The sequence below is a fragment of the Delphinus delphis genome, chromosome 13 (genome assembly GCF_949987515.2).
Source record: "Delphinus delphis chromosome 13, mDelDel1.2, whole genome shotgun sequence".
Taxonomy (NCBI): Eukaryota; Metazoa; Chordata; class Mammalia; order Artiodactyla; family Delphinidae; genus Delphinus; species Delphinus delphis.
In genome coordinates this window covers 7879071-7902260 of record NC_082695.1, presented here as the reverse complement: position 1 = coordinate 7902260, position 23190 = coordinate 7879071, and the positions used below count along the sequence as shown (strand labels likewise).

Here is a 23190-nt window from a genome sequence, read left to right as displayed (position 1 = left end):
AATTGCACACTTTAAAATGGTTAGATGGTGAATTTTATGGTATATGAATTCTATCTCAATTTAAAAAATATTTTTAATTCCCCCCCCAAGAAAATAATCAGATCACAAAGCTACCCACCTCACCACACTTTAAAATTCCCCAGTGGCCTCCCATCACCCAAGCAGTTAAACCCAAATTCCCCACCAGGGCCTAGAAGGTCCTATGTGGGCCTGGCCCTGCAACTTCTCCCACCTCTCCTACTACTTCCCCCCCTCACTCCTTCCACCCTTTGCCCTTGTTCATTCCTCCATCTGGAATGTTCTTTCCCACAGCTGGCTTCTCATCAGTCAGGTCTCTGTCCAAACGTCCTCATCACCTCCACCCAGAGGCCCTCCCTGACCACCCCCCACCTAAAACAAAACACAGCTCCAGCAAGCTCCACCCCATTACCCTGCTTTACTTCTTCATATCCCTTATCACCCTCTGAAAAGACGTAAATTGTTTTTAAACTATTTATTTCTTTGTTGCCTGTCACTCCAACCAAGAGGGCAGGGATCTTGTCTGTCCTGCTCACAGCTGTGAATTAGTGTACCACGTAGGAGCTACTTGAGAAACACTTCTGGAAAGAATGGATGTATCGACCAACTTCCTGTAAAATCTGAAAGGCAGCCCACTACCTGGTCAGGAGTCCGGGGCACTCAGTGAGTCCAGCCGAGCTCTGCAGGTGCTCAGCGCCAAGCCCTGCCCTAGACCTGTCTGGAACCCTGAAGAAGCAGGAAGAATGATCCCTCCCCTTGAAAGTTCTGAAAGTCTTTTAGGGGTCACACAGCACCCAGTGTTTACCCAGCAACCCACAAACAAACGCAAAGGAGAGAGCTAAGATTGCCTTGATGACACCGAAGCTGGAGGCTAGGGTCCAAATCAGCCTCATACAACTGCACTGGCAAACACCCTCTAAAACAGCTTCTTACGGCTTTGCAATCTGACCCGTTCTCCAGAATGAGATGGTTGCAGCTCACACCTGCTCCTGCCTCCTCGCATGGGAACTTTCTTTGCAGAGGCAGTTAAATATCCAAAGAGGCAGGTGGTATAAGCCTCGTCCCCTGCCACTACCACGCCCCCCCAATTCAGCATCTCTGGGCCACGCACACACACAGCAACTTACCCACTAGGAGTTTGACATCTCGGACTGTGAAATCAGGGTCAGGCATCCTCGAAAAAGAGGAACACAGACATTTGATGAGAAGAAATAACAGGGTTAGACCCAACAATGGGGGCAGAGGGAGGCCATTTTTCCAAGAGAGTTGCCTGGTTCTCATGCTGGGAGTCCAAAATGGGATAACTCAGCGGGAGGGTCACCCCCCAAACCGGTCAGCAGCTTCCTCACCTCAACGGCAAACCAGACCCTCACTCTCCCTGACACCTGAACTCAGCACAGCTACAGAGAAGAGGATGGACATCCACCGACCCCCTGCCACATGTCCGGGGAAGACTGAAGTGTGCCGCCAGAGTTGGGCATTCAAACGCTTGCTTTCTTTTAGGGTGGGTAGCCCTCTCTGTGGCTCCTCTTCTAGAAAATACTCTCCATAAGGAGTTGTATGGAGGGTGGGAGGGACCCCTTTTAAGTTTAGAGGAAAAAAAAAATATCGCACCAATTCCAGGGATTTGGTGACACTGGCTATGATGACTGTGATGAGGTTCACTATTAATTAATAGTGATGCCAAAGGTTTAATTTCTGTTGGTAGGAATGACTGGCAGTAGATGCTGTGGAGGGAGGGAGGCTGTGATGAAGCCCTTAGCTTCCTCCCCCACCCCTGCCCAAGGGGTGGAAACCTGTTCTTCCAGCCAGCCTCCGGATGGAAGCTCTGAAGAGAATGTAAACCAGACAAGACACCACGGGAGGCAGGTGCTGGGGCCCAAGCCGAAAGGGGAGACGAGGGCCTAGCATCCTAGGAAACACACCCTCCACAGAAAAGGGCCAGTTTCCCACATAGTGCAAGTCTGAGTAGAAAATATGCATGTAGGCGTCCTGCCTCTGGGCCCAGAAGCTGGCCAATCCCTTTGCAGCTCAGGCCCTGCCTCAGTTTCCTGATTCAGGGGGAGGACACAATTCTCTTCAGGAAGTCACTGTGTGTAATTGGGGTGGGTCGGGGGAAAAAAGTCCACGCTGTTTAAGTACCCTGTGACCTCTCCATCCAAATTCTCTGAAAATCCAGACTCATCTTTAAAGAGTTTTTCCCCTCTGTCAGGCCTTGAACAAGGAGATACAATCCCCAAATAATGAAGAAAAATCCTTCTCAGTGATGAGAGGTAAAGAAAAGGGTGGAAGAAATCCATCCCAAGCTACAAACTGTGTTAGGGAAAGAGACAGGGGAAGAAGCAATTGGTTTCAGCAACTTACTTAATTCCCAGGCCATCCTTTTCTCGAAATATCAGGGGAACTCTGAGAGCTTCTCTCTGCACGTACTCATAGTTGAAATCTGTTTGGAGATTGGAATTAAAACAGGTTGGTTAAGTCATGAAGGAGCAAATGAACCATGATCCATTGGTTAGGGGAAGAAAAACGATGGAGGAAGGGGCAGGGGTTATACTAGATGCAGACACCAGCCCAAAGGGCAAGAGCTCCCTAGAAAATGACAAGGAAATGGATTAGGCAAAGCCCAAGAGAAGCCATGCCAACTATCAGCTCCTCTGCCTGCTCAGTCACTGCCTGCATGCCCCACGGGTCAGAACTTGTCAATGAACAGCCCAAGGCTGGAGAGAACTGGGGAGGGAGCCTCATGAAAGAGCCCCACACAGCCCAGTTATCACTGCAAGAGAGGGACGGATGGAGAAACACATCCCAAGCTGAGCTCAGAAAGTAAAGGAACTGCAAAATTGAAGAATGCCACCTGGGAGGATCTGAAGCCCCAGAGAGGAGGCTGGGAGGAGGGTTCTCATTGTAGCCGAGCATCAGGGAAGATCTTATTGTAATATCCTGCATGGTGAAGGGGAGGGGGGAAAAGCCGGTTTCCCTGGAAACTGTGTATCTGGTGCCAAAATAACTAGGGAACTGGGCACAGCTTTGCTGCCTTAATAGTGAAATTCTGCTGCAGCCATCAGAACACTTGCTTCAGCTGGATAACCAAGAGGCATGCTCCCCAGGTGAAGACTGTGTGAAGGGGACATAGTGAGGCCTGAAGAAAACTCACCGCGTAGTTTTCCTGTCTGACTGACGCTTGTCTAGTGTAGACCCCCAACATCCTTATCCAAAGCCCTAGAGCACGAAGGAAGCCTTAGCTTCCATCCTCCTGAGTTCCAAAAGTAGGGGATCTGACCCAACCATATCCCTAAATATGGAGGTGAGGGAGGCGGAGATAAATCCTCATATCCCCAAATCCTCAGGCAACTGAAGCAATTCACAAAGGCACAAGCCCTCCCTGGCCAGTCAGAAGGGAGATAGAGGAGATCCCAGGCCACTGAAGCCCCTGCCCCAGGGAACAGTTCACTAGGGCAGCTTGGGGGAGTGGGGGTAGGGAGAGGCCAAGGCAACTCTGCTCAGAGGAGAGAGAACAAAACCAGAGCCGGGGAAAGTCCTGACCTTAGCAGCTCAGATCCCCAGGAGCTCCCAGTGAATGGGGATTCCTAAGGATTTAAAGGCAGAGAAGTTTAAGAAGCTTCTATTTTGAATCCAGGCTAAGGGCTCCTTCTGTTTCTCAGCTCCTCCCTCGAGTTTTGGGGCAAGATCTGAATTAACAACCAAAAACCCTAGAGCCCTCTCTCTTGAAAGGAGCCTGGACAGCAGATTTAAGGGCTCTCCCTCGCTGGAAACCCCCAGCCCACCCCATACACACACACCCAGAGTCCACCCCCAGGGTCAGCTTCAACTTCCTCAAATGAGCCTGAGAAAACACTGAGATCCTGGGCAGAGAATTCCTCACCAATGACCAGGAAGAGTTGCATACTGCTTTCTCCTCCGATCCGCCAAACAACTCAAGAAAAATGGGGAAGGAGAGGAATTAAAACCCCATTTGTGCTAAGGAAATTTAAATGTAGTTGAGACTAGACCCCTGAACTGTCTGGCCTCTGGGTGCAAGCCTCTCTTAAGACCTGGCAGGCTGGAAGAAATTTCTTCTTCCCTCCTCGCACAACTACCCCCTACCACCGAAGCCCGGCACTCCAGGAAGCAATGGGCACAAAAGAGAAACTTCAAAAATGCAAAGCTAGGCGGTCTCTCCTAGGAGCTAACCCCATAGCCCTAGCCACTCAACCGGAACCTGGAGGCGGGAGGCGCTTCCCAGTTATCAGCTCACTGAGGGATGGGAGGGTTTTCCAAGGGGGAAGGGGATAAACAAAATGGGAACAGAGTAATGTAAAGGAAACCCAAATGTCTGAGGGGCAAAAATGAACTTACAAACCCCAGAAGGGCATAGGGAGATGCCTAAGTAGGCAGGGCAAATCCAAAACCCCAATCCCACAGGCCAAACCGGGGGCCTTGCAGGCCTTAGACCCAAGCCAGACAGAGCATAAACTCAAAGTCTGGAAGACACTCCCAGACACTTTGCTAGTACCAGGGTCAGGGAGGTAGGCCCTGAAGGTCTCAGGCTAGGGTGACATTCCCAAACCCCAGAGGCTTCTCCAACTTCTGCTCTAAACTGGCAGGGCCCACAAGAGGGACAGAGCTCTCAAGGCCTCAGCCCTGGGAAGAGACCCTGTTTCCCAGGGGGGTGCCCCAACTCCTCACCTCAAACTGCCAGGGGGCAGCCTGAAGCCTGATGGGGCGATAACCCCCTTACCCACAGTCCCCACTTCAAGCATCAGGGATGCAGGGCTAGAGACCTCAGGCTTAAGCGGGATCCAGCCAACACCTCCAGGTCACCCACCCTGCTCCCATCTAGCAGGGCTCACAAGGTGATGGAGCTCAGCAGACCCCAGGCCTGAGGAGGTGTCACTAAGTGACCGGGGGCATCCCCAGCGCCAGGTCCTAACTGGCAGGGCCCGAAATGTCACGGGGTTTGAGAGACTACAGGCCTGGGGGTCCCCCACCCCAATACCCCTGGGGTGCCCCAGCCCCGCTCCAGCCCATCGGCTGCACCTCGTGCAGCGCAAGGAGCTGGGCCGGCTCCGGGAGGGGTAGAACGCGGCGCACCCGCCCTCCATCTGTCTGCCCGTCGGTCCCCAGGTCCCTCAGTCCGCCGGCCCCCTGGCTCTACCCACCCTGGGGCTGGTGGTGGGCGCGGGCCGGGCCTAGGCCCACGCCCGGCCCCGGTTCCCGCCTGCCCTCCTCCCTCGCCACCCAGCCCACCCCACCCCCCCAGTGCTCGGCCTCGTTTCGTCACCGGATCCCCTGGAATGGGGGACGCGGGCGCGAAATACGAACCCAGCCACCGGCAGCTCCCTCCCCACGTGCGCTCGGGCCGCGCCGCGGAGGACTGCCCGAGGAGGGGGCGCCTCACCTTTGCCCTCCATGGCGTGCACGAAGTCCCCCTGGTACAGCTGGCTGCGCAGCTTCTCCTCCAGGCTGAAGCCGCGGACGCTGACGATCTCCTCCACGTCCGACAAGTCCTCGTTCTCGTCGTATCTCTGGCGGTCAATCGGGCGCTGCAGGGACCCAAACCAGAGAGCCCGGGACATTACTGGGGGAAGTGGGGGTCGCCTCTCACCCTGGGCCCAGCTCGAACAGGTGCAGGAGCCGCGCGCCCCCTGCACCCCACCACTGCGACCGGAGCAACTTTGCGCAAAAGCCAAAGATGCTGAAAATGGGCATAATGAGAGGGGCCAGCGCCCCCAGGGTCAAGCTGCGCCCTAAACAGGGCACTCCCCTCCTGCATCTTTGGAGGCCATGGAAGGGATGTCTGGGGGAGTCTCCCTTGCCCCCCACCCCCGAGAGGTGTTAGGTTTTGCCCACTCGGCCGGGAGCCTGGTTATGTAACCCGCGAGGGGGGCTCGGCGCACGGGCTGGCGGGGCATTTGTAGGCCCCGGGAGGAGCCGCCGCAGCGCCCGGCTCGGCGCTAACAGCAGCCCTGGCGGCCGCAGCGGCAGAGCCGGGAAGCCGGAACCGGGGGCCGGCGGCATTTCTAAGACTGGAGCCGCCCCCGAGCTACGGGGGAAGCTGGAAAGCTGAAATGGAAGGGCTGAGACCCCAGCCGCCCCCGCCGACCGACCGCCAGTGCAAGAAGAAGAGATGGGAGGGGGGGTTCGGGGCTTGGGAGGGGGAGAGGCAGACGGCCCGCCACAAAGCTCCCATCGGAGACCCCAAAACGCACCAGCAGCTGTCTCATCTCCCCACAAGCGCGCGCGCACACTCACTTCCTAAGGAGAATCCCCCGCCACTCCCCGCATCCCCTGCCTCCTCCCTCCACCGCCGAGCGCCCAGCCCCGCAGCCCCCCAGATTCCGGGCGAACCCGAGCCCGCTGAGCCCCCCCTCCACGCCTTTCCCCGCTACCACCTCCCCACTTAAGTGTCTGAGACTCTGAGCCTCACAAGGGACTGGAGGAGTAAGCTGCTTGCTTCCTTTTGCATGCAATTTATTATATTTTTTTCCGGTCCTCTTGCAAAATACAGAAAAGGAAAGAAAAGGCAGCAAGAAACAACAACAAAAAAAATAGATCTATCATATACCAGATACAGATTTGGAAAAAAAAAAAAAAAGCTACACACCAATCTTCTTCCAGAGTCTTTCTCTGCCTCCATTTTTTTAGGAGAGTTCACCAATTAATTGTCAACACTCCTGCCCCCTGCATTTTGGCGGAGGGGGGAAGGAGGGAAGACCAAAGAAAACAAACCAAAAAATAAATAAATAAAGCTAGCCAGAGCCGAGATCTACAAAGTTTTGCACCAACACTTAAGCAGATCCGTTTGCAAAGTCCTAGGAAACCATTTTCAGCAGTTGTGGGGGGAGGCGTCGACGTCATAATCCCCGGAACGTAAACATTGTTGCCGATCGCGCTCCGAGCCCGCGGCCCGGCTTGGGGGGGGCACTCGGCCCGGGATGGGGGTGGGCGGGGGCGGTGGCCTGAGGAGGTGTGGGGCGGGGAGGGCGCCCGGGAGGCACCGGGCGCCGTTAGCGCCCTGGCATCGCTGTTTTGTTGTTGGGTCACGAGTGCGCCTCTGCACGCAGGCGCCGCCGCCGCCCGGGAGTTGTGTGCAGAGCTGACTTTTGGAAGGGCTGAGTTGCAGGCGGCGGGCGCATCCCGGAGATGGCGGGGCAGGGAGGAAGGGAAGGAGGGAGGGGGTGGGGAGGGAGGTGCAGATTTGCACGGCTGGCCTCAGCGGGAGGCGCGGAAATGCAAGCCGAGCATGCTGGAGTGAAAGCCCCCGGGGCCTGGCACCCCCCAAAAACGACCTCCCACCTCAATCCCTGCCCCCATTGCCCACGGCCCCCACGGGCTACCCCTCTTCCTCTTCCTTCACTCACCCCACCTCGTTACCTACGTGGCCGACCCAAATTCAAAACATTTTGTGTATATATAATTTTTTTTCTTTTCTACTACGTCTTTTTTTGGGGGATCCTCTCTAGATCCCCATAAGCGGACCTGCCATACGGAGGAGGCATTTGGGGGCTCAGGAAGAAATTAGCGCAGCTCCATACCTGTACGGACTGCATAGCTTTTAAACTCCTGGACTCAAAGATAAGGATCCACATACACACAGGTACAGGAAATACAGCCAGACCAAAGCCTTTTAAGACCCGAGCTGACCGGAAGACGTTGCCTTTCATTCATTCACTCTGCCCGCGTCTGTGGAGTCCTTTACTAGGCGACAAACCCTGCAAGAGAAGTTGGACATTTTTTAAAGGTCCCTGCGCTCGCCAAGCGGAGGAAATAGATGCTCAGGAGTGAACTACCGAGAGAATCGGATCTGGCGCCTCCTAACGCAGCTGGCAAACATGCGAAGGGTAAGCCCTTATTGGCGGTTTACAGGAGAAATGTCGGTGGAAAGGTGCAAGGCGCTGGGATGGGGCGCGGGGAACTTTGGGCACCCCTTGATTAAGCCTACAGCGCTTCTTGGCGGAGGTATGGGCACCCTCTATACAAATATGGAGTATCATTAGATCTCAGTATGCTGTCCACATACCTCATTCACTGTGACCACCCCCAAAACTGGAATCCTAAACGTGTTATCCTGTAAGTCCATCATGAACAACAGTCAGGTCGACTTTGGTTGTGAGAAAAGCTGGCCCTAAACATTCTTCCAGCCCAACTAGGCCTGATCTTGGAGGTAAAGATCACGATGAGATGACATGGCACCAGGGCTACAGTAAAAGAGCCTTATACCTGCTCATAACAGGCTTTGCAAACAAACTTCCCATACTTTTAATTTTACTTCTCTCATGAACTCTGTGGGATAGTTGGAGCAAATCATTTTGCAGATGGGAAACTGAGGCTCAGAGAAGTTTTGAATCTGGTTGATTGCTTTACCCTCATATCCTCCCCGGTGTCAACACAGTGATCAGACAGATAAGTGGAGAGGAAGTGGCTTCCCCATCAGAGATCAGATGTGAGCCGTCAGCGTAAGAGACAGCTTCCCCCTCACTCACCTTGAAGTTTCCTGTCCTATCTTTCTGTGTTTTTTTCCACCCACCCTCCAAAGACTACTCGTTGAAGTCTGTTTTAATCCAAGTCCACTAGCTGGCGAACTTCAAAATTTTTTTCCAAACTGAAATCGCCCACCTTGGCTTAATGGGCGTGAGAGGGGTTTTGCCTTCAGCCTCTGTCAAGAACCAGGGACCGTTGTATTTGCTTCTCTCTTTTGCAAGAACCCTTTAAGGGAAATAGTTTTGTTATTCCTCATTTTGCAGATGAGGAAACTGTAACTCAGAAAGGGAAAGCCAATCCCCAAGATCACACAGCTTATATAAATGGGGCTGCTGGGGCTCAGACTGGAGCCTGGCTCTGCCATCACATCCTTGTTTTGGATATTGACCATCTTCACTGCTCCCACATAATGAGATAAACCTGTTCAAAGGAGGGTGCAGTGGGCTGGAAGGTCATGAGTTAAGTGCAGGAAAGCAAAACTGTGAAATAAAACACTTGGTCTTAATTCTCCTTTCCTCCCAAAGACCCTACGGCCTCCCCATGTGGTCTCATGGTGTCCCCAAAAGCTGGTATCAGGAAAAGACCCAATGGCAGACACCTTAGTGTAAAAACAGTTAAGTCCATATATCACCCCGATGGGGAGTTCCTGGCCTGTCAGAGTGGGAAGGGGTTGAGTAGTCACCTAATTTAATCCCCTCCCTCTACAAACCGCCAGGAAACCACAGACCAGAGAGAAGAATGGGCCAGCCGGGGGTTTGTTCCCCTTTGACGCCCCCAGAATGCCTACCCTGCCGCCCGCTACTAAGTGGTCACTCAATAAATGTTGGGCCCTTGATGGATCACCTTCCCAGCAATATTTGCATTTTCTCTTTATCAGTAATTGGCAGATGAAAGGCTTTGTCCTCCTGTTGAAAGAATCCCAGGCATTTGCTCAAAGTGGGGGGAGGAGGTTATATTGGGCCGAAGGGGGAAGGGCCAAGACCCTTGAGCTCCTTCCTTGGCTAATTGTCCCCGAGGAGTGGACTGTAGGTGAGAGAGCAGAGGGAAGCTTAAGGTGATTCCCCAGGAGAGGGTTGTTTGTTTGTTTGTCTTTTCTTGCAGGAAAAAAAAGACCAGGCCAGTTGTATTTGAAGCATAATAATAATGACTTCCTGGAGCCTCTTGCTCATTCTTACAAAAGGCCCAGTCAGATCCTGGCTGTATTGGCCCCATTCATTCATTTCTTCATTCATCAAAGGTTGATTGAGCGGCTCTGTGCTCTAAAGACAGAAGGTAGAAAAACCAGCTCCGATTGTAGACTTACTCCAGGCTGGGCAAGGGGTGGGCCGCCAGCTTCCCAAGCAAGTTAGGAAGGGCTGATACTCTATGGAACTCTTAGAATCCAGCATTTTCACACTGTTAGAAACTGAAGCTGTCATATTCATGTATAATTACAATAGCTGCTGATTTTTGAGAGCTAACTATGTCTTTGAGCAAAGCCTCTCACATTTGCTATCTCTGAAAACTCGTCAAAGTTCTGAGGGAGGGTCTGTAATTGCCCACTTTTACAGCTGAGGCTCACAGAGAGGTCAAGTAACCTGCCCACATTTTAGGGCTGTGAAATAGCAAAGACAGGATTTGAACCCAGGGCTTGTAGGAATCCAGAGCCCACAGGCTTCTCACTATAACTCCCTGCAGGGCTGCCCCATAGAACATGCAGATGGAAATGTTCTATGTCTGTGCTGTGTAATATAGGAGCTTCTAGACACATGTGACTGTTGAGCGCTTGAAATGTGGCTCGTGGGATAAAGGAACTGAATGTTGAATTTTATTTAATTTTAATTAAATTTAAATAACTATATGTAGCTAGTGTCTATCTTACTGGACACTAGTCCAGTGCAACCTTAGAGTGTTTTCCAGAGTTCATCTCGGGGGAAGGAGGCCAGGAATATCTGCAAAGTTTTTCTAGTAGGAGCCATCTGGTACAATGTGAATGTTTGGAGTGTTAGCCCTTAAACCACCCATTCTGAGTGCCTGCAAGAGCATGGCACCTGGGGATGCCAGTCGGATATAAAATTGTCCCACCTACCCAGATCTGACCAATAAACTTCTCAGGGACAGATCATTGGTGATGGGGCAGGAAGCCTTAGAAATGGATAACTACTTCCTGATATATATCCTATTGGCAAACTCAAACCCAAAGATGCAGTTCATTGTAGCCCTGTTTCCATCAGGAAAAGACTGAAAACGATCTAAAAGTTGGGGAACTGATTAAATAATTCTTGGACCATTTATCTGCCCAATGAAATGCTATCAAATCATTAAAAAGAATAAGGTAGCTCTATATATACTGATGTAAAATGATTTCATGATATCCTTAAATTAAAACAAGGTGCAGAATGATACTAAATTGTGATGACCACTTATGTAAACCAAAGGGGATATATCTATATCTACATTTTTTTTTTTTATATGCACAGAAAATTTTCTTTGGAAAGAAATACAATTTTTGAATTGGGAAAAGAGAAGAAAACTTTTTCTTTGGTACAGTGTGAAACTTTTACCATGTATATGCATTAGTGTTGCCTGATTTTGAACCTTATAGATTTAATTTCATTTTATATGTTGCAGTACCTTTTGAATTTTATACTATATAGATGTATTACCTACTCAAAATTGAATTTCATTTTATTTGTGCTTTTTGAGCCTATGAGTTTCAAAATCAGGCCAATCTAAACCAAATAAATATTATTTAGTTATAAATACATAAGTGGTAAAGCATAAATAAAAGCAAAGGAGTGATTAACACAAAATGCAGGAAAAAACTCAACTCTGGGGCAGGGAATATGAACAGTGAAAGGTACTGGTGATTTTCTGTTTCTTAATCTAGATGGTGGACAGCTGAGTGTAATTCTTTAAGAGTACATAAATATTTTATAAATTCGATTGTATTTATGAAATGTTCCACTATTTAAAAATTGTTTTTAAATTGCTTTCTTTCTCTCCCACCCCCAGTTTCTCCTCTCCACACTCCCATCCCCAGAAAACTTAGCAAGTCTCTTGTGTACCCTCCTAGAAATGGTTTATGCTCTTACGAACATCTACATGTATCTTCTTTCATTATTGTGTCACACAAATATATACTGTCCTTCCCCTTCCTTTTTCATTTAATGTGATCTGTAGAACTGCCTCATTCTAAAATATTTAAGGATGAGGTAAATCTGAATGTTGTGATACAGAAAAATTCAAGATTGGTTAAGAATCAAAATAAGTCACAGAATAACATGTATGTAATGATCCCATTTATGTTAAAACAAACTATATATAGGTAATGTATAGATATGTAAAAGAGAAAAAGAAAGAAAGGAAGAGAGAAAGAGAAAGGCTTGAATAGAATAACAAACCATTGTTTGATAACTTCTGAGGAGAGGAGAAAATTTTGAGGGGGTTATATAGTCTATACTTATATATTACTTGCATTTTTAACAACCATTATGCCCTTTTAAATTTATCAAATATTTCAAACATAAAGAAATGCAGAGAAAATAAATATATATATAGCAAGGATTTGTGTATCCAGCACCTACCTTTTCCAAACCTTAGAGTTTTGCCATATTTTGTGTTATTTTTGCAATTCAATAAGTACTCTGGGACAACAGACCACACACTATTACAGTTAAAGTGGTTGTAGTTCCCAGAGACTTTTGTTTGTTTTGGTTTTTGTTTTGCTCCTCAGTCCTTGTGGATTGAAGTATCTGAGTAAGAAAGAGCAGAATTACACATGGCCTTAGTGTCGGGCTTTGGTCATTTGGGGAAGACAGGTTTATGTCTAGAGTTTTGCATATTCTAATATCTCCCTTCCTGCGTGAGAACTGGAAGGAATCTTGGAAATAACAGGTGAGTTAACCAAGGGGTTAACGCCAGGAAGAGAGTCATGAAAGTTCAAAGATACTTTCAAAACTTGCATCTTTGGATTGATGGACAAGTGTATTAACCAATGGAACTCAAAATGCAAGCATTACTTCATCATGTTAAGTTATCATTGGTTGGCAATCCCAGAGGGCTGGACAGCCGGGCTGGCAGTTAACCCTTTCAGGGACGATCATGCCCTGTGCATTCACTTCATTTTGAAAGATGAAGCAGGGACAGATGAAAAGCCTAGAAAGTTCCCCAAACCTTCAAGTGCCACCTTCGGTTCTCACCCCAGAAGAAAGAGTTTCGCCCTGCAAAGAAACACCCGGGGACAAATTTCCTGGAGAAAAGTTTTGAACTTTTAAAATGCAGAATCAGCTGACCTTGCTTAGTAAGAAGAGAGGGGAGGAGAGAGAAGTTTGATTCACTTTTTGTGCTGTCAGAACGGAGACCAATGCTGGAGATGATTCCATTAATCTTACAGAGCAATCAGTCATTGAGAGGATTGAATTGCATTTCCTGCCCGAAGATGTAGAGACAGATGACCTTTGCAGCAGCCCTCAGACCCCCCAGTTCACAGCTGGAGAGAGGATGTGTCAGCATTAACTTTCCGTCTCACCCTGCCCTTTGTTCAAAATTCAAACCCTTTGTGTTCAGGCTGCTGCAAGGGTTTTTATAGTTATTGATGCTGCTAGTTTTGTTTTTTGTTTTTTAACCTCCCACGTCTTGTAACTTCTGAGAAACAAACTCTATTTGGCAGAAGGTAACATCTGGAGGTGCCCCAGAGAGGGAACCAGAATAGACATGGGGGAATATTAAGAGAGGCCATTGGGGCTTTTGGTTTTCATTATTGCCCCTTCCTAGACTCCCTGAATGTTGCAGGCTGAACTGGATGGAGCCAGAAATCCAGCAAAACTAAAAGTAATGCTTCATGTTTACATGGTTCTATTACAAAAAAGCTTTTACATGCATTACCTCATGTAAAAAAACTGCTAGAACAGAAGTATTTACATAAAGGAACATTCTAAATTCCCAAATGTGGGACTTCCCCGGTGGTCCAGTGGCCAAGACTCCACGCTCCCAGGGCAGAGGGGCCTGGGTTCCGTCCCTGGTCAGGGAACTAGATCCCGAATGCTGCAACTAAGAGTTTGCATGTCGCAACTAAGATCCCCACACACAGCAGCAAAGATCCTGCGTGCCGCAACCAAGACCCGGCGCAGCCAAATAAATAAATAAAATAAATTCCCAGATGTAATGAGCTACATGACCTTGGACCAAGGGCCCAAGGTGAGCCTCAGTTATCCCACCTGTAAAATGGGGGTCATGATATCAAATGTATAAGAGATAATATGACAATTGAATGAGCCAAAGTTCTGCAACAGGGTGGTCAGTAAATGGTGTGTCTTCACTAAAATGAAGGCGACCACCTGGACTTCATAACCCTAACTAGTTGTGGAATCAAAATTTGGTTTTCAGGACTTCCCTGGTGGTCCAATAGTTAAGACTCCGCGCTGCCTACGCAGGAGGCGTGGGTTTGATCCCTGGTCAGGGAACTAAGATCCCACCTGCCGCAACTAAGACCTGGCGCAGCCAAATAAATAAATAATTAATATTTTTTTAAAAAGAAAGAGTGGACTTCCCCGGTGGTGCAATGGTTAAGAATCCACCTGCCAATGTAGGGGACACGGGTTCAAGCCCTGGTCCAGGAAGATCCCACATGCCGTGGAGCAACTAAGCCTGTGTGCCACAACTACTGAAGCCCGCGTGCCTAGAGCCTGGGCTCTGCAACAAGAGAAGCCACCGCAGTGAGAAGGCTGCGTGCACACCGCAACGAAGAGTAGCCCCCGCTTGCCGCAGATAGAGAAAGCCCACGCGCAGCAACGGAGACCCAACACAGCCAAAATTTAATTAATTAATTTTTAAAATAAAAGAAAGAAATTTAGTTTTCAGGAATTCCCTGGCGTTCCAGTGGTTAGGACTCTGCCCTTCCACTGCAGGGGTCACAGGTTCGATCCCTGGTCCCGGGAACTAAGATACCACAAGCCGCGTGGCAAGGCCAAAAAAAGAAGAAATTTAGTTTTCCCCCAAGAGGAAGGCTGCCTGAGATGAGTGCAACAGCCCTGCTTTTCTCTCCAATATTCCTTGTCTCCCCAACAGGTCTCCTTCAAAGTCTGAACACGCCGAACTATTTTGAGTTCTTCGAATAAAGCTGCTTTCTCTCCTCCAGACCTTGGCCTATGCTCTCTCCACTCAGAGCACTCTCTCCTGCCAGCCCTCCTCCTCATATTTAGAATAGAATAATATAATAGCTCTTATTTATCCTCCTGGCATCATCCGAGATGGCTTCTCTTTGCTGGCCCCTCGTAATGCTTATGACATTATTTCATTGTTGCTTATGCTCTCACCAGACAGTGAGCCCTAGGAGGGCAAGGACCCCGTCTCTCTCATTCATTGATGTATCTTCACAGTAGCACAGTGCCAGCACCTACTCTAAAAGTGTCTAATGGAAGTCCAGCACCCCTAATTTTCCTACGCTAGTCCCCAAATTCCTCCCCTTCAGAAAGCTAGGAATAAAAGTACTAAGATTTTCTCTTTACCTAGCGATCCATTGTATAACACCCTTTGCAGATGCCTTTTTAACCCTCCTCGAAATGACAGTCAGTAATTCACCAATTATTTATTAAGTGCCTCCTAGATTCATACACAGAGCGGACTTTCTAGGAAACCCTCTTCTTTACCCCGCAACACCTATCTATGCCTGAGAGCAGCCCTTTTATCCCGGTGAGGCTAGGATGTTCTGAAATGAGATGGACCGTTGGCTCTTATCCCCAGCCTGAAGAGAGAAATCTTGCCCATTGCAAATTGAGAGCAGGTAAGTTTGCCCAGTTTACCTTAGCACAAAACCTTTTCTCATCCAGAGCACTTCTCACAATTATAATAAAATGCTCACGTATTAATAGTCTACTGTCTGTCTGTCTCACTGAAAGGAGAAGTCTCTGAGACTTGGTCTCACTCACTGCTTATCCTCAACCCCTAGGGATGGGCTCATAAAATATACGCAACAAACATCTGTTGAATGAATGAGTCCTACAAACTCCAAAATATGTCTGTTTTCAGCTTGATAAACTAAACCTTAAAGTGTACCTCTTTGAAGAAGATGCAAGGGTTCTAAGAGGCCCTCGTGAAGTGCAACAGACAAGGTGGTGGCCTGGGGGAGGCTATGCTCTACACTTTTCTAGCTCCAAAGCCCAGGCTTTCCACTCTATTCCAGACTGCCTCCCGGGTTCAGGGTTCATGAGATCTGCTGGGCAGAAACCGAGACGCTGGGCCACCAGGGGGCAGGGGACCAGCTGTCAACGCTGGCAGCTGAGGCCTGCAAACACGCATCCCACCCCAGACCCCAGACCCTCAGAGTGTGGGAGGCCCCTCAAGCTGGTAATGCTGGATGGGGTGGGGGAGGCCCTATTTGCATGTGAGTGTGGCTTTCGGTGGGGTTGGGTAGCACTCTGTCACTAGCCACTTTCTAAATCTCTCAGCTTGATGGCCTGGAGGCTGGAGACCTAGGGCAGAAGCGAGTGGAGTGCAGAGCCAGCTCTGGGGGCAGGGCAAGGACTGGTAGGCCTCTGGGTCACCAACAGCCCCAAAATGAACTAGGCGGCCTTCATCTTCTGCTCCTAATCTCTAAAATCGATTCGTCAGCCTGAGCCTCGACTCCAGTCTCAACGTTAGCATGTCCCACAAGCAATGGCGCGCTTAATGTCTGCCCCCAGCAAAGCATAGACACCTGAATACTGCTTTGTAGAACTGCTTTGTGAGTCCTCCACTCACCTGGAGTGCAGCTTGCCTTCCAGTTCCCTGGTGGCACAGTGATTAGGAATCCACCTGCCAATGCAGGGGACATGGGTTCGAACCCTGGTCTGGGAGGATCCCACATGCTGTGAAGCAACTAAGCCCGTGCACCACAGCTACTGAGCCTGTGCTCTAGAGCCCACAAGTTACAACTACTGAGCCCGCGTGCCTAGAGCCTGTGCTCCACAAGAGAGGCCACCACAATGAGAAGCCCGTGCACTGCAACGAGGAGTAGCCCTGCTCACCGCAACTAGAGAAAGCCCGCGTGCAGCAACGAAAACCCAATGCAGCCATAAATAAATAAATTCATTTTAAAAAAGTGTTTCAGGTCTTACCTGGTGGCGCAGTGGTTGGGAGTCCGCCTGCTGATGCAGGGGACACGGGTTTGTGCCCCAGTCCGGGAAGATCCCACATGCCGTGGAGCGGCTGGGCCCGTGAGCCATGGCCGCTGAGCCTGCGTGTCTGGAGCCTGTGCTCTGCAACGGGAGAGGCCACAACAGTGAGGCCCGCGTACCGAAAAAAAAAGTGTTTCAGGAGGAAGTAAACATTCAGCCCAAACAATCCCAAACAGAAACTCTACACCTAATGAGTAAATAACTCTCCCCAAATCTCCATCCACCCAGCTTCTGGAAGCTACCATTCTGTTTTCCATTTCTATGAACTTGACTACTCTGGGTACCTCACATAAGTGGAATCACACCATATATGTCCTTTTGTGACTGGCTCATTTCACTGAGCACAATGTCTTCAAGTTTCATCCATATTGTAACGTGTCAGAATTTCCTTCTTTTTTAAGACTGAATACTATTCCATGGTATGTATATAGCACATTGTTCTTCCATTCATCCACTGATGGACATTTGGATTGTTTCTACCTTTTGGCTATTGTGCATAATGCTGCTGTGAAAGTGGTAAAGTTTTGTTTCTTAAATTGATAACAATAATATATTATTATTTTAAACCATATATATGTTTATTTCCTATTTTTTTAAGCTTAGAACTGCATAGTATTCTTCTTCATTTTTATACTTGCTCACAGTGGCACAATCTTCATTACTTTGCATGCCAGTAACTCCAAAAAGTAATTTCACAACTTCATTTTACTACGCCAAACTCCATGTTAGCCATTTCTTATCAAAACAATTGGTACATTATTAAAGTTATCTTTGTAAATATTCAAACAAACTGATCATTAACTGTAAGACCCCAATAAAAGACGATGAGCAAATAGTGAATTTTTAAATTATTATTAAAAAAGAAGGGAAGGATGCTGGTGATGGTGGCATAACAGTGGGAATGTACTTGATGACACAGAACTGTACACTTTAAAATGGTTAAAATGGTAAATTTTATGTTATGTAAATTTTATGTTATTTTTTAACCACTATTTTAAAAAATAATAATAATTTATTTATTTTTGGCTGTGCTGGGTCTTCGTTTCTGTGCAAGGGCTTTCTCCAGTTGCGGCAAGCAGGGGCCGCTCTTCATCGCGGTGCGCGGGCCTCTCACTGTGGCGGCCTCTCCCGTTGTGGAGCACAGGCTCCAGACGCGCAGGCTCAGTAGTTGTGGCTCACGGGCCTAGTTGCTCCGTGGCATGTGGGATCCTCCCAAACCGGGGCTCGAACCCGTGTCCCCTGCATCGGCAGGCGGACTCTCAACCACTGCGCCACCAGGGAAGCCCCTAACCACTATTTTTTTTAAAAAGAAGAATGGAAGGAGGGAAGGAAAGTGTCAGATCAGGCAAAGTCTTGTGACTATGGTGAGGATTTGTTCTGGTTTTTGGCCGCACTGCATGGCTTGCGGGATCTTCCCCGACCAGGGGTTGAACCCAGGCCACCGCAGTGAGAGCCTGGAATCCTAACTACTAGGTCACCAGGGGAATCCCTTATGGTGAGTACTTGAATCTTTAACAATTTCTGTGCATTGCCTGAATTTTTATAATAGATTATATAGAAGTCCAGGCAAGGAGTTACACCAAGGAAGGAGACCAAATCCTTCACTGATGGCTGGAAAAGTCAGGCCAAATGGGAGGGTGGGTAGCCTGTCAGAGGCTCCCAGCTCACTGCCAGCAGCACCAGGGTTAGGACTGAGCTGCTGCCCTCTTGCCGGAGGTATGAATGAAGGAACAACTGCCAGTAGGGGATCAGCAGTAATCAGACAACAGGCATTGATTGAGCACGTGCTACAGGCAAGATCCTTCCTGGGTGCCCAGGGGATGGACAGGCAGGTGAATGAGGGGTGAGTCTACCTGACCTTCAAAAAGCTAGTTCCCAGGTGAGAAGATAAGACTGGGAAAGGTACCTGCCAATACAAGGTGATAAGGGCCCCCTCTGCACTCTGAACACACCCATGTTATAGGCTTATCTTTGTGTGTTAGAGTTATTTATTTACAGGCCATTTTAGCAGGCAGACTGGGGACTCCTTGAGGGCATTCATTGATTCAGACATTTATTTAACTACTGTGTACCCAGGCACTAATTTGGGGCAGGTGGTATACAGTAGAGGCTTATTAAATGTACATTGCCTAGCATTCAGTAGGCACTCAAATGCTCCTAGAATTGAATAAATCATGCATGAATAAGTAACTTGCACCAGCCCTGGCACACAGTAGGTGTTCAATAAATGTTGAATTGCATAAAGGAAAGACTAGCACAGGGCCTGGCACACAGGAAGTACCCTCCTGCCCTTCTCATCTGCCTCCATCCTGAGCCTGAATCCTGGACACTGAAGCCCTGAGACCAAATTGGACATCCAGACCATCATCATCATCCATCCATCCATCCATCCATTCAAAACACATTTATCAAGGATACTGTGTACCAGTCACTGGGGATACAGCAGCGACCAAGGCAAGGAAAGGTTTTCCTCTCTCATTTGCTCACATTCTAATGGAAGAGAAAGACAATAAATAAATTAAATAAATAAGACAATAAATAAGTAAACAACTTAAAAACAACAACAACAACGAAACAGTAGCATTAAGTGCTTATGTTGACATTAAGTATACTTAGGTGATAAGAGAGACAGCAGGGAGTGGTGGGTGCGATGGATTAATCTGGGAAAGACCTCTCTGAGAAGTCTCTTTAGACTTGAGCTAAAGTCTAAAAGGGAGGAAGTGGCCAGCCATGTGAAGATCTGGGGGGAACGCAATCAGGCAGAGGGAACAGCATGTGCAGAGACACCTTTAGACAAGAGTAGACTTGGCTGTTGGAAGAACTGTGAGAAGCAAGTAAGCTAAAAGGGGTGGGATGGGGCAGAGCATGGTGCTGGAGCAATAGGAAGGCACTAGGTCAGATGAAGCTTTCTCGTACCTTTTCTCAAGGGTAGGGAGCTTGGGTTTTATTCTAACTCAGATGCAAAGCCATTGGAGGGCTTTAAGCAGGCGTGGTAGGCTGAATAATGACCCATGAAGACATCCACGTCCTAATCCCTGGAACCTGCGAATACATTACGCATAAGGCAGAAGGGGCTTTGCAGATGTGATCAAGAATCTTGAGGGACTTCCCGTGGTGGTACAGTGATTAAGAATCCACGCTTCCACTGCAGAGGGCACAGGTTCAGTCCCTCATTGGGCAGCTAAGATCCTGCATGGCGTGTAGCAAAGTGGGGGGGAGCTTGAGATGGAGAGATTATCCTGAATTGTCCTGATGAGCCTAATGTAAACACGAGGGTCCTTTTAAGAAGTAGACAGGGGCCTCCCTGGTGGCGCAGTGGTTGAGAGTCCCCCTGCCGATGCAGGGGACATGGGTTCGTGCCCCCGTCCGGGAAGATCCCACATGCCGCGGAGCGGCTGGGCCCGTGAGCCATGGCCGCTGGGCCTGCGCGTCTGGAGCCTGTGCTCCGCAGCGGAAGAGACCACAACAGTGAGAGGCCCGCGTACCGCAAAAAAAAAAAAAAAAAAAGAAGTAGACAGGAGGGCTCAAGAGAGGAGATATGACAACAAAAGCAGAGAGTGGACTAATACGCTTTGAAGAAGGAAGAAGGGGTCACAAGGCAAGGAGTACAGAAGCTGAAAAAGGCAAGGAAATGGACTTCTCCTCAGAGCTTCCAGAAGGAACCAGCCCTGTCATCACCTTAATCTTAGCTCCTTATGATTCATTTTGGACGTCTGATTTCCAGAAGTGTAGGAGAATACACTTGTACTGTTTTTAAGTCACCAAATTTGTGTAGTTTGTTACAGCAGTTTTGTTACAGCAAAATAATACAACCAGAGAAGGGACAGGGTCAGATTTGTTTTAGAAAGATTTTTTTTGGTTGCTGTTACAGAATGGCTTTAGAAGCAGAGACGTCAGGGAGCAGGTTACTGCAGACCTCTCGGCGAGCGATGATGGTGGCCTGGATAAGATGGAAGAGGCGATGCTGACAAGAAGAGCTCAGATTTTAAGAAAATGTGAAGGGCTACAGTCGACTGGGTTTCCTGATGGATTAGATGTGATGGAGAAAGGGCACAGTGAAGGGAAGCAAAGACTCAGGGATGACTCCTAGGATGATCAGAGCCCCAATTTCCTCACCTTCTCCAGGGCCTCTGGAGAGAACCGCAGAACCACATTGCACTTGACAAGCCGTTCCTGGGATGCTGGGCATTTTTATGTGATTAGGCTAGAATAGTTCTTTGGGAAATAAATGCCCTCGGTCTAAAAGGCTTTTACAAGCTAGGGCAAGAGATTAAAGGCGGCCAGGCTGAGGAGAAATTCCAAGGTCAGGAGACAGCTGGGCATGGAGACTTTTAATCTAAACCTTAAAAGTTTTTATTTTTCACTCCCTGAACCCAGGGTGTCACTTTAAATACGTGTTTGGCAACATCTGCTGTTCTATTTTTCTTTTTAATTATACAGAGAGAGATCCCGGAAACAGCTCAACCCCAGGCTGGGAGAGGTAAAAGAAATCTGGCAGCGGTTGGATGCAGAGACACCAACTAAAAACCTAGTGGACTGAAGTCCTTTTGAAGGAGTGGAGAGACTACCCTGAACTTGGTGTGGTGAGCCCTGACTCAGGGTTTCTAAAAGGAGAATGACAGTCACCAGCTTAGAACAGAAAGAGGACAGATGGGCACGTCTGCAAGATAAAAATATCACTAGCACCAGCATTGCTCCAGTACCTTGAGTTTATTCCCAGGCCTCTGTCCTCTTCTTCCCTTTCATCCTCTGAGCAGAGAACAGCTAACTAGATGATTCATTCACATTTACAGGGTACTGCCTACTATAGGGCAGGCACCAGGTTCAACTGTTTCTCCGTGTTGTCTTGTTTTATGCAGTCAGCTATTCTGTGAGTTGATACTCATAGATATCATTATCCCCATTTTCTACATGGGGGATCTGAGGCTTAGAGAGATTAAATATAACTCTAGCTCCCCAGTGTTGGGCCTGGGCTTGTTTGCCCTCAAATCCATTCCTTGCCCTTCCTCTGTTTAGCTCTGTATCACAGGAAGGCCAGCCTCTGCAGGCTGCCAAATCAACTGACTTCCTGTATAGATTGACCAATGGGAGTCAGTGATAGGAGCCTGGTGGGCAGGAGGAAGGGAGAAGCCTGCGTATTTCTCCCTCTCTCTGCCTCAGGTAATATTTCCAGTAGCAGCTACATTTCCTATGTTTCCACCTCCCATCAGACAGGCCCACTGTGGGTCCACCTTCTGTCTGGTGACCTCAATCCTTCCTGGGTACCAGAAACACCACCTCCTCCTTTGGTCCCTCCAATCCCAGGGGTGGTACTGGCCTTCCTGCTGTCGCTAATCTGTAGGTTCTTTACCCTCCCTCCCCTGTTTGCGTGCTTCCATGGTTCTTCCATTACCTAGGAAGCAATTCTTTGCATAAATTCCCCTATTCTAGTATCTGTTTTTCCTGGTTGGATTCTCACTGGTTTTCTGCCTTTCGTGAATACTCACAGAGTAGTCAATTCATCAGGTTCGGAATGAAACAATTCCCTCTCCTTGAGCACAGCACATCCCACAAAAAGGAAAATAGTAACCACCATTTATTGAGCATTGTGCTCAGTGCCAGACAAATGTTCTTTTGTGGAACACTCATAGCAGCCCTTTCTGCCAAACCCCATTAATTACTATTCCCATTTGACAGGTGGGTCTCACAGAGGTTGGGTTGCTTGCCCAAAGTGGTACAGTTATAAACTGACAAAGCTGGGATTCGAGGAGCTCCCAGCTCCAAAAATCTGCTTGTCTTTTTCTAATCTCTGCTGACATCTTGAACACACTTGCAACTCCCTGATAAACCTATTAGAACTCAAGTCCCTTGGCTGACTGAAGATCCCACCTCAACTTACTCTAGGGCAAGTATATGAGCTTCCTAGGGCTGCTGTAACAAAGTACCACAAACTGGGTGGCCAAGAACACCAGAAATTTATTGTCTCATGCTTTGGGAGACCAGAAGTCTGAAATCAAGGTATCAGCAGGGCTGTGGTCCCTCTGAAGGCTCCATGGCAAGTTCTGACCCAGGCCTCTCTCCCAGCTTCTGGAAGCCTCAGGCACTCCTTGGCTTGTGGATGGCCGTCTTCTCCCTGTGTCTCTTCATATCATCTTCTCTCTGGGCCTGCCTGTGTGTCCAAATCTCCCCTTTTTATGAGCACACTAGTCATATTGGATTAGGGCTCACTGTAATGAACTAATTTTAACTTGGTTACCTCTCTAAAGACCCTGTTTCCAAATAAGATCGCGCTCCGAGGTACTGGGGGGGACACAATTTAACTAATAACAGTCCTTCTTGACCCAGGTGCTCAGTCTCTACAGTGTGACCTAGTTGGTCCTATTTTTTTTTTTTCTTGGCGGCTCTGCGCAGCTCGCGGGATCTTAGTTCCCTGACCAGGGATTGAACCCAGGCCCATGGCAGTGAAAGCGCAGAGTCCTAACCACTGGACTGCCAGGGAATTCCCGGACCTGTATTTCTAATGGAGGATGCTAGATTTCCAGGAAGACCCCACCCCTTTAAGAGATGCAATGATTCC

The 23190-nt window shown here is 48.5% G+C and overlaps 1 protein-coding gene across 1 annotated transcript in view; it reads right to left on the bottom strand.

Annotated features, from left to right (window-relative positions):
- KDM2B (lysine demethylase 2B) overlaps positions 1–6937 on the bottom strand; it is a 120747-nt gene extending 113810 nt beyond the window's left edge. Inside the window, exons 1-4 of the mRNA XM_060028001.1 lie at positions 6623–6937; positions 5417–5561; positions 2383–2461; positions 1146–1192 (exon numbers count right to left, since the gene is read on the bottom strand). Coding sequence (XP_059883984.1) covers positions 1146–1192; positions 2383–2461; positions 5417–5561; positions 6623–6655 — 304 coding nt within the window. The 5' untranslated portion in view covers positions 6656–6937. The remainder of the gene's footprint in view (positions 1–1145; positions 1193–2382; positions 2462–5416; positions 5562–6622) is intronic.
- Positions 6938–23190: the final 16253 nt, after the last annotated feature.